At 41.2% G+C, this 16,349-nt stretch overlaps 1 protein-coding gene across 2 annotated transcripts in view; it reads left to right on the forward strand.

The window, feature by feature from the left end:
- The window catches only part of lrpprc (leucine-rich pentatricopeptide repeat containing), a 57,797-nt gene that overhangs the window by 39,030 nt on the left and 2,418 nt on the right, over positions 1-16,349 (forward strand). The window contains exons 28-37 of one of the 2 annotated variants that reach the window (XM_005727312.2): positions 478-620; positions 2,664-2,763; positions 4,103-4,229; positions 7,647-7,735; positions 7,817-8,021; positions 9,921-10,048; positions 10,148-10,263; positions 14,238-14,312; positions 14,999-15,083; positions 16,126-16,268. In XM_005727312.2, coding sequence (XP_005727369.1) covers positions 478-620; positions 2,664-2,763; positions 4,103-4,229; positions 7,647-7,735; positions 7,817-8,021; positions 9,921-10,048; positions 10,148-10,263; positions 14,238-14,312; positions 14,999-15,083; positions 16,126-16,268 — 1,211 coding nt within the window. The remainder of the gene's footprint in view (positions 1-477; positions 621-2,663; positions 2,764-4,102; positions 4,230-7,646; positions 7,736-7,816; positions 8,022-9,920; positions 10,049-10,147; positions 10,264-14,237; positions 14,313-14,998; positions 15,084-16,125; positions 16,269-16,349) is intronic. The other variant, XM_005727313.2, reaches the window with a different exon arrangement.

Genomic DNA, 16,349 nt, shown 5'->3' on the forward strand with positions numbered 1-16,349 from the left:
CCCCCGGACCTCATCTTCAGTTGCGACCTTTCACCTCTGGGTGTGCCTCCTGAGCTCATTCCCAGACCTTGAGTGTGCAGCAGAATGGGATCAGTCAGAAGTCAGCAGAAGACATGGTGTGATTGCTGCACTGGAGAGCAGAACAGATAACGCTTGTGATTGGAGTGTTAAAGCTGATTGTCGACCCATTACCCTTCCCTACACACACACACACACACACACACACACACATGCGCACGCACACACCACTAGCTGGTGTGTTTGATAAATTACAGCATAGTTGAGGGTCAGTCTGTTGATCAGATTAGTGCTTTGATTGCCTTCTCTCAGCATGGAGCGCTTTGTCAGAAATTGCTCTCTTGAGCATGCTGGGTAGTGAGCTGACTATACAGGCTCACAGGTCTGTGTGTCATGGCTTCCAATAACAAATCATAAACATTTTCTCATTCTCACTGCTTTGATTCTGGTTGCTTTCAGAGGAGACCAACAATTGGCAGAAGGCAGAAGCCATGTGGACGAAGATGCAGGAGGAGAACGTCATTCCCAGGGAGAGGACTCTGCGTTTACTGGCAGACATCCTGAAGAGTAATGGCCAGGAGGTCCCTTTCGAGGTACCTGAGGTAGAGCTTGCAATAAAATGAAAATCCCAATAATGCTCAGTTGGCAGGTCTGTTATTAGAAAGATGATTGCCATGAGCAGGGAAGGCAAACCTAAAAGCAAAGGCAAGAAGAAAGAGCTGTGAAGGTGCCTGATATTAAATATGACATACAGCCCTGTAGTACCAATGGTAAGACTCAACATAGTGGGCCTGTTCATAGTTTGTGTCCTTAAGTCTTTAATCACAGCAGTCAATTTGATCAGTTGAAGTAATTACCTGTCAGGTAATATTTCCCTTTTTTTGGAATTTTTATTGTCTAAAAAGCTATTTTTTATGATGTGAGATTGTTGCTATTTTGAGATATTATATTAAGTCATTGTTTAATCAATAATTAACAAATCATTGAGGCGTTCCCCAAGGCTTTGTCCCAGGACCACTTATGGTTTGAATATAATGCTTCCTCTCAGCCAGATCATTCATAGCCTTGATATTGCCCATTCAGTTTTGCTCATAACACAGTATTAAATCTCTCTGCTGTGCAACACCAGTAGCCTTGACAGTCTATTGACCTTTCTAAATGGCATCAAATCCTGGCTATCTCAGAACCTTCCAAAGTTCATTTGATAATAACTTTTATATATTACCTATTGGTCAGAAAGAATTCCACTTCTCTAGCCTACACTAAGTGTAGCTCACCTAAAATGTCAAGCATTGAGCTCATAGCCTGGCAGGGACTTTTGGATACTGAGCTCTGTTTTGATGTTCAAACAGGAGGAACAGTCTGATGATTGAGATCAGAATGACAATTTCATTTATTCTTATAATTCTCTCTTTAAAATATTTTTTAATTCTAACACTTTTGTGACTGTTTAACAGGCGGTGCTGTTGATTTTATTTTTCCTGTATTTCTTATTTTGTGCCTTGTTAGTGTTTTGTTTGTTTTATAGTAATCAATACTAAGGCTTGCTCAGCCCTCTTTGATGGTTTATACCTAAAATTGCATGGTAATAACACAATAATTACATTTAATATTCGGTACATTACTGGTCCTGTACTGATGTGGCAAAGTGCTTTAAAAGTTGCACTCCCTCATTCAAATCACAATGGTCTAATTACTGCATTTTTAAAATTTAGATGACACTACATGTTTATTTTTTTGTCTGAATAAAACTGTTGCTGACTGAATCGATTAACCAAAGAGCAGGTTGACCCCAGACTCTGATTGTAGGAGCAACCCCCCCATGCCCCCCAAACAACCTCTGAAAACTCTTATCAGCCGCTCTCCATGCAGCCCCCCTACTCTGCTCCACTTTAAGCCCCTGTTCATTACATGCAGAGGAAACAGGATTGAAGCTCTGATCTGAAGTGTAGTCAATCAGACCGGTTGGCTGGTGAAAGGAATTACAGCTCGATCTGTCTCTAAATCTGTAATGCCAGACTAATTTAGCCAGACACTAAATGCTACCATATGGTTGTCGCTTGATGCTTGGCTCGATATGAGTGTTCAGCTGTAACGAAATTAAATGGAGAGAATTAAATTTTATTTCTTTACTAATTAAATACAATAATTAGTAAAGAGATGAAGTCTTAAAGCCTTAAATTCCTCTTGTTTGCTTCATTCCTTCACTATGCATTTTTCCTGAGCTTGGTGTGCGCGCCTGAAGCAGCCTGAAGCATGATGAGACAGAAAGTGATTGCCGTTGCCTGAAGCGATGAACTTCGTGACCCCAGGGGCTCTTGAGTTGACACCACCCGCTCCAGCACACACATTCTCTAGCACGCACACTTTTCCTTTGCCCCTGGGGTGCCAAACCTAATTTGCCCCCAGCCGATACAGCTTAACCCCCTTCCGTTGCTGCTACATGGGTGATCGAGCATTATGGGACCTTGCCCTGCCTGTCAGGCATTATTGCACTGTCATATATGCACATAAACACACCAGCTCTTTCCCAGGACACAGCTGAACATGTTTCAGACCTTAATACTTGATGTAGCTGCATTTTGTGGGCATCAGACTGAGTTTAAGCATTGTTTTACACGTGTGTTTGTGTGTTGTTTTTCTAGACCTGGTACCAGCAAGCTGCCACCACACCCACTGCAACTGAAAGTGTTAGTGATTACCAGGTCCGTCTGTTGGCCCTCTGTAAGAAGGGCAAGGCCAAAGGTAAGCAGCAGGAGGTCCTGCTATTGTTCTCCTGTAAGACTTAGAGGGGAGACATACTACATTTGCCATACTTAAAACATCAGAGGTGTATAAAATGACCAATTCCAGTCTCTTAAAATTAGAATTTGAGAATATAAGAGAATAGAAATTGTTTATCAGGCAATTTCTGTTTTATATTCAAAGAGTTGTGCAATATTTCTGCAAAACCATGTGAAAGACTCATTGCCAGTTATTGCAAACGCTGGATTGCAGTTGTTTCTGTCATAGTTAGCAGAACCAGTTATTAGGTTAATGGGCGATTGGTTTTTCTCAAAGGGCTAGGTAGGCTTGGATACCTTTTTTCCCTCTTAATTAATGAAATCATCATTTAAAAACTACAGTTTGTATTTGCTCTGGTTATTTTTGACTGATCTTCGATTAAGAAATCTGCAAAAAAATCAGAAATCGGGAAGGGGTAAGTATTTTTTCATGGCACTGTATGTATTGCACCTGCAAAACAAATTATCTCCAAAAGCATCGAAATGTTTTTCTTTGCTCAACCCCAGTTAGCATCTTGATAAATTACAGTCTGCTACACTCTTACGTGGGATTCTCTTTCCTAAGAAAGTTTTTTCTCCCCAAAATTGAGCATCTAACTTTCTGACATGTGGGGTTTTTACCTGCCCACCTTTTCATTTTGCTCTCTGCTGAATCATGCTGTGTAGGCATGGCATTTTCCTCTTGACCCAGCATTTTTTTTTAATTGTACTATTGGTGAAATCTACTGAGTGGCAAGCCTGCTGATTCATTGAGGGGGGGAAAGAATAAATGTCAAATTATACTTGAAATGAAGTAGTTCATATAGCAGTCTTGGGTGACTGTTCGAATCAGATGCTGTTAAAGGCGCAATAAAGTGCCTGCTGTCATAGGAATGGGTCAGGTTTAATTACTGTTCAAGTTTTAAGGCGGTCACAGACACTTTTGGACAAGTTCAAGGTATCCAAACATCACACACTTCGCCAGGTGGTTGATTTTTGAAAGATACATGTCAGAATTTATTTGTCATACTGCCTTCACCACAGTTGAAGAACATCACCTTAAATTATTATTACCTTTTAAACAATGTTTGTATGTAATTACAAATATATAATTTTTCCAACTACTTTAGATACTGCAAATACATGTTTTCCTATAAATATTGAGGAGAAATGGTAACATCATGTTTTACTATTGTGTGTTCAGATTAGGCTGTTCCAATCCATCAATACAAGGATAATCTTAAATTCTATTTTTCAGTTATCTCAGCCAATCTTATCACTCACTTTTCCCCTCTCCCTTTTTTCTTGCTTTCTTCCTGCAGAAGTATTTGGGATGCTAAAGGAAGCTGACAAAAAAGGTGTGGCACTAGACCCCTCCCCCTACGACCACCTGATTCGTGCTCTGTTGGCTGAGGGATCTATGGATGAAGCCATGGCAGTCAAGGACATGTAGGTGCATTAATATCTTGATTTGTGCCAAAATCATCTGGTAAAAAGCATTAAAATATTACTGCTTATAGTCTCAGTTTATTGTCTTGTACGTATCCCTGGTTGCTAAAAAGACTTCAGGTTGTGCAGAAGTCTATGCGGACTTGTAAACGCTGCTGTGTTTAGGGGCTTAATGTCTAGTATGAAAATCATACAGTCTTGCACACAATGCAAAAAAACCCTTTTCATTTGTAGGTGTAATGCAAGTGTTGGTAATCTCACACAATGCCTGGATTGCAGATTTTAAATTTGCATCTGGAGGAATGTCACTGGTGAATTCATCTCCATCCAGCTCACAGTCAGCTTTGAAGTGAATTTGTATGATGGATTGTCAGTTTTATAATGGATCACACCCTAAAACATGCAGTAGGAGGGTTTTCCAATGATGTCAGGTTTAGCAGTTTGGCGTGACATAATGCAGTTCTCTCCATACATCTGCTTTGATTTACAAGGAGTGGGTTTTAGCTTTTGTTTTAGAAGGGCAATCAGATTTTTTTCCCGATATCTAAGTATGATGATTGTGTTTAGTTTTTCCTTGAAAATCAACAGCAGCAAAACAAAAGGGATCCCTTTCCATAGTTGTTCATATTTTAGAAGAGGTAACATAAGTGAAATATCCAGCCCCTAAAGCAGACAGAAAGCATAGCAATTTGTATTAAACTTACAATTCAACATGTAGTTTAATGCTCTGCTACTTTTCCGGTCACTCCTCAGCTGGTGGTAGCAGGTCGCCTCAGGCTAAATCTGCAGCTCCTCAGTAGACATGAGGATTACAAACTGATTGTGTGCTAACACATTCAGTTCTGCTGGATATGGACAATGGTTCTTACTAAGCCCTGAGAGACACACACACGCTTGGATATATAGATTAATTTTGGTTCTCTGGAAAGCGGGTGACTTTGTGCAGGGACATCGGTCTTCTTCCAATTAGTAATGTATCATGTGTTGTTGTTTCGTTCGTGGGCCATATCAGGGCTTAGGCCTGGAGACGAATGGATGGACAGACAGAGGTATTAAAGATGCGAGCTTAGCACAGGGCTGATCTTCTTCTCTGTTTTGTCTTTTATAGGTAATCTCCAACTTTCCCTTTTTTCTGTCTCCTTTTGTCCCTTTCTTTATATCACTTTCTTTCTGCAGAGGAGAAACACAGAAGCAAAGAGTTACGATAATAACATAATGACACACACTGACTGAAGAGCTGCAGTTACTAATTTGTGCTGAAAGAAAAAACATGTAAAAACATCTATTACACTATCAGTCTCTTCCCTGTTTCCAGCTCCCTACATGGTTCACTCTCTTATATTATGAGAAATAATCATATCAATTTTAGAGCCGTGTTTCAACAAGCACAAGGCAATACAAGCGATAACCCATCTCCAGTCTCTGTTTGAATTGGTTTATGGCATCCCTGCCTGGATAAAAGCTTAGTTTATCTGCGCTCTTAATGAGAAGTGAAATGAGCTGAGAGGAAAGTCGGGGAGAAATGGAAATGGAAAGGATGGAGATAAAAGGGGCTAAATGGGAAAAGAGGAGTGAACAAGGGGAGGAGGGCTAGATTTAATCACGTACGGGGATAATGAAGACGCTATAGGCATTAATTCTCAGTGTGTGTGGGTGTGTTTGTTTTTGGGTAATCTGTACAGAATTGAGCAGCGGGGTACTTATGGTGAGATTAAGGGATTGGGAGAGAGTGATGATGAGAGAGAAGAAGAAGTGGGTGACGCACAATATCCCTAGAAGGAGAAGGTGAGAGTGTGTGTTGGGAGACAGCTTCTGGAGATTTTCTTCCACCTGATAAGAATAATTCTGACCCGCTGCTCAGTCTCCGCAGCAATCTGTCGCCGACCCTGTTACTCCTCCAATCTCCGGCGTGACCCTGTCACAGCGGCCGCCGGATGCTGCCCGGCCTGGTGTCGCCACAGTGATAAGGATTGCCAGCCTGATGCTCAATTGAGCGGGCAGATTAATCTGGTTGCAGGGGTATAATAATAAAAAGGGGGGGAAAAGGCAGGAGGCAAGCTTGATTGAGGTTTTAGTGGCAAAGAAATGAAAAAGAGGAGGGCTGGAGAGGACAGCAAGTTAGATGGACATGCGGAGTGAAAGGAGGAGGATTTGATGGGAGGGAGCAGCTCCCAGAGGAAGGTACATCACGTATACGACAACATCAATCAACCGCTTGATGTCTGCATTATTTTCAGGTCACAGAGAAGCTCAGACTTGTTTTCAATCAGATTTGTTCCTATTGTCTTGTCTGTCATATATCTTTCAGCTCATGCGTTTATCCCCTCTCTCTCTATGGAGTCTAACGCTTTTCAAAATGCGATGCCTGATAATGGCGGGGACGACACCGTCGCACGGCTATCGCAGATTATAAAGATGCGTTTTTAGAGATACAGTATCGGCTTTAAAGTTGGAAATAATGGACTTGCCCATAGCATCGTTCAGATATGGAACAAATCTGTCATGTATATTATGTATTTCTGATATCAAGAAATGGAAATATTAATAGAGGCATTATGAGAGTCAAAGATCTTTAAAAATAAACCCAAACAGAAACACTGTGGCGATGATTTGCACATTTATCTTATTTTTACATAATTTACTCAACTACATATGTGACAAATTGAAGTTTAGCAAAAAAGGTATAAATAAAATGTTAGAACATTTTTCTTACAATGGGCAAAACAATATTTGTAAATTGGCAAAATCTCAGAGGCCGCTTTGTCTGAAATGGATAGCTTTGTCTGTTTTTGTTTATTACTTTCCAACTTTGTGCAAGAACAACATGAAATCTTAATTCTCTTCTTCATTGTCGTCTTCTTTTAGCGGCTCCCTTTAAGCGTAACCACAGCGGATAACCTGCCTGCTGCCAAGCATCCCCTTCTGTCAAACCAACCCCTCTGCATCTCCTCCTTCACTACATCCATGAATCTTCTCTGTGGTCCTCTTCTTTTCCTCCCATCTCAGTCTTGTTTCTCAAACTTTGTCTCCAAACTGCTCAACCTGAGCTGTCCCTCTGATATACTAATTTCTAATCCCATCCTTTCTGGTCACTCGCATTGAAAATACGAGCATCTTCAACCCTGCCACTTTCAGCTTGGCCTCACCAAGCCATACATAACAGCAGGTCGCTCTATCATCTGTAAACTCTTCCTTTCACTCTCCAAAACTCTCGTATTTATCCATCTTGTGTAACTAATATAAAATTGGAAATTATTTTAACATTTAGTAGCTCACAATTGATGTGAGACAAACAAACATCATCAATCCCTTTGGCTGATGTATTGGTGCACTCCTAGCGTATTCTCTAGTTTGTCTTTTTCTTGTGTGTTACTGTAGTACACCACAGATAACCAAGGAATTATTTGTCTCCCTTAGTGCTGAAACTCGGGTGCCAGGTTTCAAGCTGACTGATATTGCCAACAGTTTACTCATCATCACACAAAGCAAGAAAGGCCAGGTCAAAGGTAAGAAATGGACATGCATGCTTAACACAAACATACACATTGTTTTTTGTACACACAGTCACTTGTTGCACTCTTCCACAGAGGCTCTTGAGAGACTGATGTCTATGCTTCAGTTGGGCCATGTGCCCTCGCATCTTGCCATCACCAGGCTGGTTCAGGCTCTGGGTAGTCACGGCAATGTGGAGGGGATCCAGGATGTTGAATCACTAATAAAGAGCCTTGGTACAAGCCACAACTTGTCCAGCATGGTGTTTGTCAACAACACTGCCCTGGCACACATCAAAAAGTAAGTTTATATGTGGAGATTTGTCAGTGGACCTGTTAGGTTCACAGCATGTACAGCTTTTCAGACATTCCCCAATATCTGTTCATCCATCACCACCAACGTGTAGTGAAATGTTTGGACATTTAGCAGGAAAAAGATGACTGAAGATAGGTTGCATGAGCAAAATGTTTCAACGCAGTCGAGTGAGTCTTTTATGCCATTTCGTAAGCACTGTTGGATATAAACAGTTTAATGCACTACCCCACAGGAGAGTGTGGCAAGATCCAGGCTGACACACTGTTAAAGTAAAAGCTTACAGGGCTGCCAGGGCGTTAAGTACAAATGGGAAACGCGGGCATAATAGGATTATTCATGGGTTCCTTTTAATGTCATGAAAAGAGCCGTCCTCCGTTCCTCCTTTGTCTCTTCTCAAACTGCAGAGCAAAATAATAAAATGCATTGTGCATCAAAGTTTCATTGTGCCACTTGTGCATTAGAGCCGTGCGCCAGCTCGAACAGAGGCATCCCCGCGCCATCTCAGAGGGACAGCGAGAAGTGAAGAACAGCAAGGCGGTCTCACGCCTGATTGGCCATCGTAGCGCGGATCTGTCAGCTTGAACTCTGACCTCTGGGAGCTGCGCTCTGAGCCTCCCTGACACATGCTTCCCCTTTGTATCTGAGTCAAGCTGACTGGTTAAGAGCAGCGGCGGAAAAGCAAGCAGTCCCGGAAAGCGGGGCACCACATTTAGAGGGGCCCTTTGCTGAATTATTCAGACGGTCCCAGTCGCAACAATCAGCGTAGATATGTTCCCCCACCTCCAGACACTCACACTTATATATATATATATATATACACACACACACACACACACCCTGGAAGTTAAATATTCATCACGACTAGTGACGGCAGTGGGTGAGCAGGGAGCATAAAGTGTTAGTAGTGTAGCTGGGTTGCCAGTTTGAGTTGTTTTAGGTTTGTAATGCTGTGGTATGCAGGCTTTGTGTGGTTGTGGCAACCTCAGCAGAAAAACATTTCACAGAATAGGCGGGAGAAAGAGTGTGCACTAAGAGGGAGGCTGTAAGGGACAAAAAGTGAAACTAATATAATTTTAATATTACATTTTAGATATATTTAAAGTCCAAAAATGGCATTTTGGAGTTTTTGTTTGTTTTGGTTTTGTTGTGGTTTTATCGGCTACTTTATCCCATTCTTGGTCTCTTTAAAAACAGCTGTATTGGAGGTTTATGCATGTTGCAGTTTACCCATAATAAGTTAGTGCGAATTCAGAATGAAACCTGATCTTTTTTGAGGACAAATCAGGTGTGGAGGTTTGGTGGTGGTTGGGTGTGTAACAAGTCCAACTTTTAAACAAGGAACCTGCTTTCTCTCTAATGAACTTGGAGAACTTAAATCACATTGTGAGGTTTAAAGTGTTGCATTACTTTCGAGTTTTACGAGAATTTCCAACTCTATATTTTTAGTCTTAAGCTCATCACAATAATAAACCATATATCCACTCTCACTGGCGACTTATAAATGGAAGACTAGAGCACTAACAAGCCTGAAAGTCCCACACCATTACACCACCAGCAGCAGCCTGAACTGCTGATACAAGGCAGGATGGATCAATCCTTTCCATGTTGTTTAAGCCAAACTTTGACCTTGTCATCAACTTTTTGTTTTGTTTGTTTTTTTTAGTTTAGTTTTTTTTCCCCAGTCTTCACGTTGTCCAGTTTCAATAAACCAGAATGAACTTCAGCAGGTCATCTCATCCATGCCTATATGCCTTAATGCATTGTGTTAATGCCATGCCATAGGACGATTACATATTAGCATTAATGAACGTTTAGAAAGATATACCTTATAAAATGGCAGGTGTGTGAATATAACAGAAAATTTGTATCCGTCTCCCTCTGCAGTGATGATGTGTCGTCTGCAGTAGAGTTGCTGGAGGGAATCTACACCAGTCCAGACAGCACAAACCCCAGCATGTCCTTCGTCTTTAGAAAGGTTCTGGAAGCTGGGAATGACCATGCCATGGACAAGTGTAAGACATAAGCAGAAATATAAGGCCACAATCAAAGTAACTGATTTAAACTGAGTGTTGCTCAATAATCCTTTACCAACACAACATGTCGTTCTGTAGTGAGCGCCATGGCCGAGCGGCTAGCCAACCACTTTGCCTGCTACAGACCAGCTTCAGACCTCTTCATCCAGCTGCTGGATATGGACAAAGTGGAGGACGCCAAATTCATGCTGGCTGTAAGTGTGTGTGTGTGTGTGTGTGTGTGTGTGTGTGTGTGTGTGTTAGCTCATAGGCTAAAAGCCAAGACATTTTGGTTTGAAGTGTCAGAAGTATACTTTTAGCCAAGTGTTGTCCAAAGGTATGTTAGATTCAAGTTCTTTATCTCCTCTGGCTTGGTTGTAGCCTTCTGTGGCTGAGATGAGCTAGAATACTCATAATTAATATTAGAGGGAAATTAGCTACCTTTCATACATCGATACTTTACTTTTCTCACGTTACTTCAAAAAAATGTGCAAAAATAGAAATGAAAGAATCTGCTGTGAAAATGAAAACGTAACTATTTCTTATGGCCAAGTTAAGGTACTATTTAAGCCCTGCTGAGTTTTGTTTATTCAGCTTGGAATTGGAGCAAAATGCACATACTAAGTGATGTTCTTCATTTTTATTTTTATTTTTTGTGACCACTTTAGATAAATTTTAAATCATATGGGGTGTTTCTGTCCCAGTGAGCGCTTCTCCATTTGACTGCTCTGTGCTTTTACATTTTAAATTATAATATCAAAGTAATTAAAATCTGCCAAAAGAGGGGAGAAAATATCAACAAGGGACCTTGTAGTGAATTTAGTCCATCACAACTCCCAGTTGCTTTCATCCAGTTGTCAGACCCCAGTGTTGTTGGAGAGGTTCTCCTGCCACATTCGTTCACTTATTTATCCAACCTTGCGTTGATGTCAGGAAAAGCTTGCCCGCTTTCCACCACTGAGTCTTGTGGTCTGAAATTTGCCTCCTACTCTTTCACTTATTCAACAGTTCGTATATTACAACTCAATGACTTTGCATTGAGCCTGGGGATATAAATATGTAGCAGCTAGATGGGTGAGAGACAGGAGATGGATGGAGAGCATGGTGCAAAATAAGAGACAGAAATGAAGAATCGAAGGCCTGCAATGTACAAAATAATTATTTGCCCAAGTTCAGTGCATCTCTTGGGACAATAATGGTCCCTTATTCGCAATTGGACACCACACCAGGTAGCTCTGCATGGAAGGACCTGGGAGGCTGTGTCTCCTCCTTGGTTTGATCCAGGGATCTTGCGAATCCTTAAAAAAAAAAAAACAACTAAATAAAAAAAAAAAAACCTGTAGCATTAACACAAAATTAAATCAATGGGACACTGGTTTCACCTTTACACTGCTTCCCTGTTAAGTAAAACATCAAATCAAGAGACAAATAAAGTCTAAAATAGGCCTTCTCTGAAACATTTTGTCTGCACAGCAGCATAAGTTGCTCCCAAATGTTATCACTAGTCTGTGCGCACTGATGAATCCCCACACAAATGCAGATGACTCAAATCACCTTTATCTATATAGCGCCTTTAAAAACAACAGGATTTGACCCAAAGTGCTTTTCAGCTCTGGCAGATGGATTAACAATGCAAGTATTCAAAAATACACAGAACAGGGATCACAGGTTAAAAACAAGTCTAATACAAACCCAGAAAACACAATAAACACATGTATATGCTAAGAAATGGATCAGTAAAAGGAGAAATTTGTAAACAAACAAACAATATTAAAGACAAACACATAAAGTCAATTGGAAAAAGTAATAAAGTTTAAATCGCATTAAAAAACCCCCAAATAAAATGGTACAGGATGGCTTAAAAAATAAGAGTGCAATTGAACAGTGACGTCCTCAGACTGATATAAGAAAGCAATGCATTAAATGGTAACATTCTTGCTTTTACCACATATTTTCCTTACTGTATTTTTCCTGTTGCAGTGGACCTGACGATAATAGGGGGGGAATCTCAGAAAATAGGTTGGATAAGACGCTATTGCAGAGCCTTAGAAAGTAATCTCACCTTTAATTTTTGAAGTAAGAGTCAGGCACTAAGGGGAACGTGGTTAGGAAAAATATCAAAGTACCATCAAAATGATCCTCATTTGTACCCCCTGAATAAAATGATTAAACATCAGCTTCACTTTAACCATCCAGAAGAATTAAAAGATGCATCAGAACTGCAAGGCGCTTACTAGGGTGGACTTTAAACTTTAAAGTCAACACTGATAATCATAGTGTCCCTTTTTTGAAGTCTGGTGGGGGTGAATGATTGCTTGTATAGCTTATTTGATCTCAAGATTATAGTTTTGCTGTAAACTCCGGAAACCGTAACATTACAAGATGTCTCATGGTAACATGTGCCGTCCTGTTGTTAAAGTTTGAGTTTAGTCTCACATGTGACCGAGGTTGAGCTACATGCTGTGGTTTGTCCCTCTCGTTTTCCTGACTCTCCCCTCCAAGCTGCTCTTCCAGGGTCACTGCAGGGTAGCTTCCCAACTCCTCCATCCCATAAGTGAAGCAGGACCACAACTCTGAAAAGCTTTTATGCAGGCAAGCACACTATAATGATGACAAGTATATCAGGAGAGATGGAGGTGAGGTCGATGGGGAGCGAGAGGGATGAAGTCATTAAGGAGCGAGAAAGAAGCTGTGAGGTGTGTGCGTTACAGTCTCGTCTATAACTGCGCTGGGAGAGGTCAATGAGGAAAAAGGGGAAGAATTCCCCAGGTATCCAGAGCTTTTAGGCAGTGTGTGTGAGCAGCAAAGGAGAAGGTAGGTCTGTTCAGCTGCGGCTTTACCACTGGGACTGTTTGGAGTAGCAAGGGAGGGCAAAAAATACAGGAGAGCGAATGAGAGCATGGAGCAAAGTTGCTTCAAAAAGTGAAGTAGCATAGTGGTAGTCTAATTGCCTGATTGTACTAAAGCTATTCTGCACTTAGTGACTCCAAAAGAAGGCAGGCTGCTCCGTGTCTGTGTGTGAAGCTGCGTGTTAATAGCCTTGCAGGCCATCCGCTTTTAATTCTGCGCGGAGCAGAGGAGGGAAACGTGTCAGTTTACGACTGGCTAGTAATCGGACCTCAACGCAGCTCAGCCAAGAGACTCACTCAGTCACAGAAAGACAATCTCCTTCACAAACCCACAGAGTATATCATATGTATGTTTGCGTGTTTTCACAATAAGCAGTCGTTAACTGGCCAGTGACAGAAACATGTCAGTTACTGGGGGGTGTATGCTGTTTTTCAGTGTAATAGGAAGTCAAAATCTGACACCCAGTTTACCAATTTCTCTGACAGTTCTTTAAAAAGAGCAACTTTAAGTGTGTCCCCCATAAAGGTGACCTCCCTGTACCATTAATGACGAGTTTTAACACGCTATAGATAAATAAAGAAGCGATTTGACAAACATTAGAATCGTTTCTCAATGTATTTATGTGTTTTAAATAGAAATGGAAGAACCATACACAGCCACAACAGCCTTGGTCGCACACTTCAACCAGTATTTGTCACAAGTCAGCCAATGTGGTTATGTTCAGCACTCTTTCATGAGCAGGCTTTCCAATGGTATAAGATTTAACGTCACAAAGCTTTGGTTGATTATTTCTATGTTGTAACAAACACAAGTTGTCTGACTTCTTCAACCGCTAGGGTTACTCCTAAAAGATAAAGAGTTAAGACGCCTGTTTGTGGCGAATTATTTGCTGGAATCTGCCTGAAACTTTTTCACTTCTGTTTTGAATTCCTGTCATCAGCTCATCAGTGTAAATCGCTCCAGTCCAAGCTGCACAGGAAGCAGTCACGCTATGACCGTACTGATGTTTCCACTGAGTAACAGACATGGCCTTTAGTTGGACTTAGCGATAATTATGCTTTTTGTGAAGCTCTGTACCTATTAAGGTCATAAAGAAATGAGTAGTTATTAGATTCATAATTATCCTTTAACCTGAGTGTAACCCTGAGTGTGCGAATGTTTATACGAATGCTTGGGTGTGCTGGAGTGTGCGTGTGTGTGTTTATATACTGTACCTATTTAAAAAGAAGACTGAAGTGTCTTCTTGACTTCAGAAAGAGTCGAGAGGATCAGCTGTCGACTATCACACTTAAGCTCTTATTTCTTTCTCTCTTTTTTTGTCTCTTTTGTCCTAATGCAGCGTTGCAATGCTTTGGCTGAACAGAAGGAAGTGCTGCTGTCCTTTGTAAGCCGAAAGGCTCAGACACCTGGGCAGGTAAGAAATTCTGTCATTCGTGAACACATTATTTGTGACCAAGTGGGTTTCCTTAATTATGGACTAATCAAAATGCAAGCTCTATGATATTTAACTACACTTCTCCTTTCAAGTGACTGCTGTAATCCTGATGTCTCAGATCTCTAAATCTAGTCTAAAGATTTGAATTTTTTTGACCCTATTAATGTTTACATTTGGCCACAATCCCCTTCAAGTAGGCCTCTCTGTGCACCTCTGGACCTTTCGCATATCTTGATATGTGTGGATTTTCCCCTGGAAGTCCAGTTCTCACCACTTAATAATCCCAAATGTCAATTTCTGAAGGCACTGGGATGTACTAGATTGCCTGAGCATCCCCTGAGTTGTGCCTGTGTACTCACCTTGGTGAAGTTGAGTACACAGAAATGCATCTACATTGATTTTTGTCTTTCTGAATGAAGTCTGAAATGTCAGAGAGGCAAAATATTCCTTAATATGACTTAGTTCAAATAGCCACACGTGGAATTAGGAACCTGAGCGTCTGCAGTCTGTTCCATGTTTAAAAAGCACACTCACTTTTGAACAGCATTATTATTTTTACCCATTTTGTTGGAGCATATTTTAATTTCTATTTTGTTATCGGGATATGAATCACAGTTCAACTCCTTACATGCGCGTCCTTGCATGTGTAATGTGTTTGTGTTTAGGTGGGTAAGATCAAGAACCTGCTCAGCTTGATTCCAGACTTTGCGGAGAAGGAACTGCTGTACCCATACCTGATGAAATGTCACGGTAAGATGCATAAACAGACACTCGTTCTTACAGAAGAGCTGAACGGGTCTGGTAGTGCAGCATGCGGTTCACTGGACTGTAGCTAAGTCAACATTAACAGACCCATTAACAATGCATCAGGTCAAGCTCAGGGTGTGTGTGTAGGAAAGCGTTCAGGGGTTAGAACACATGTCCTCTAATGAGTTAGCTGTCCTGGCTAGCCTAGCGTGCTAATCTCAACACGTTCCACCACTCAGCTTTTCCCCCCTCTCTCCACCTTTTTGCTCCTGTCTACATTTTCTTGTCCTCAGTTTTTTTTCTTTTTTATCCTCCTCTCTTTGCTTTCACTTCACCTTCTCACCCACCAGTCCCCCCTTCTTCCGTACCTTGTCACACCAGAGATGAGAAGACATGACTATTTAATTAGCATTAGCTCGCTGGTCGGTCAAGGCAGCCATAGGGGAAGCAATTAGTGATGCTCTGCTCGCCTCCGTTCTTTGTCCCATCTGTGTACTTTTTCTTTTTTCTCTTTCAGGGCTTTTCTTTTTTCCTTTCACTCTCATTTTTTTCACCTTTGTGACCTTCCCTCTTGGCTGCACACAACCACAGATATTTGTGTGCAGTTGTTTCAGGTTTGTCTCCCTAAAAATGAAAGTTACTGACCCTTTAATATTTTTTTCTTGTCATCATTTTTAATGTCTATAAAACCTTATTTTACTGTCTAGCTGTTTTTAATTTGCACCTTGAGAATATATTTTCCACGGTGCCAGTGACTCCTCGCCTATTTCTTCCCCTATGTTCTCTTTTTCCACCTCCTCCATTGAACCAACAAACACAAGTAATAAAAAGAAAGTGTCACACTGCCAAGAAAAAAAGGAAAAAAAATGGGAATGTGCAGCTGCATTTAAAAATCAAATTTCTTGGCACCAATAAATTGCCGGGAAAATAACATGATTATCCCACCACACTGTCAGTTTTCTCTAAATATCCAAATTCAAATAAGACATGTTTCTTGTCTCATTTGTTGACTTTCTCCCTCCCACTCCCCACTTTCATCTGGCAGCTCTGGATAAGGACTTACCAGCAGCCGAGGCTTTGCATGAGCAGATGCAGAAGGAGGGGATAGTTGTAGACGAGCTGTCACTCAAACGTCTGGCTGTGCTTTACCGCAAAGCAGGAGAGACGGTGCCCTTCCCCGAGCCCCCCGTAAGTCTCACACACACACACACACACACACACACACACACACACACACACACACACACACACACACACACACACACACAC

This window comes from Pundamilia nyererei, unplaced genomic scaffold, assembly GCF_000239375.1.
Source record: "Pundamilia nyererei isolate P.nyererei 1_Seehausen unplaced genomic scaffold, PunNye1.0 scaffold00024, whole genome shotgun sequence".
Classification (NCBI taxonomy): Eukaryota; Metazoa; Chordata; class Actinopteri; order Cichliformes; family Cichlidae; genus Pundamilia; species Pundamilia nyererei.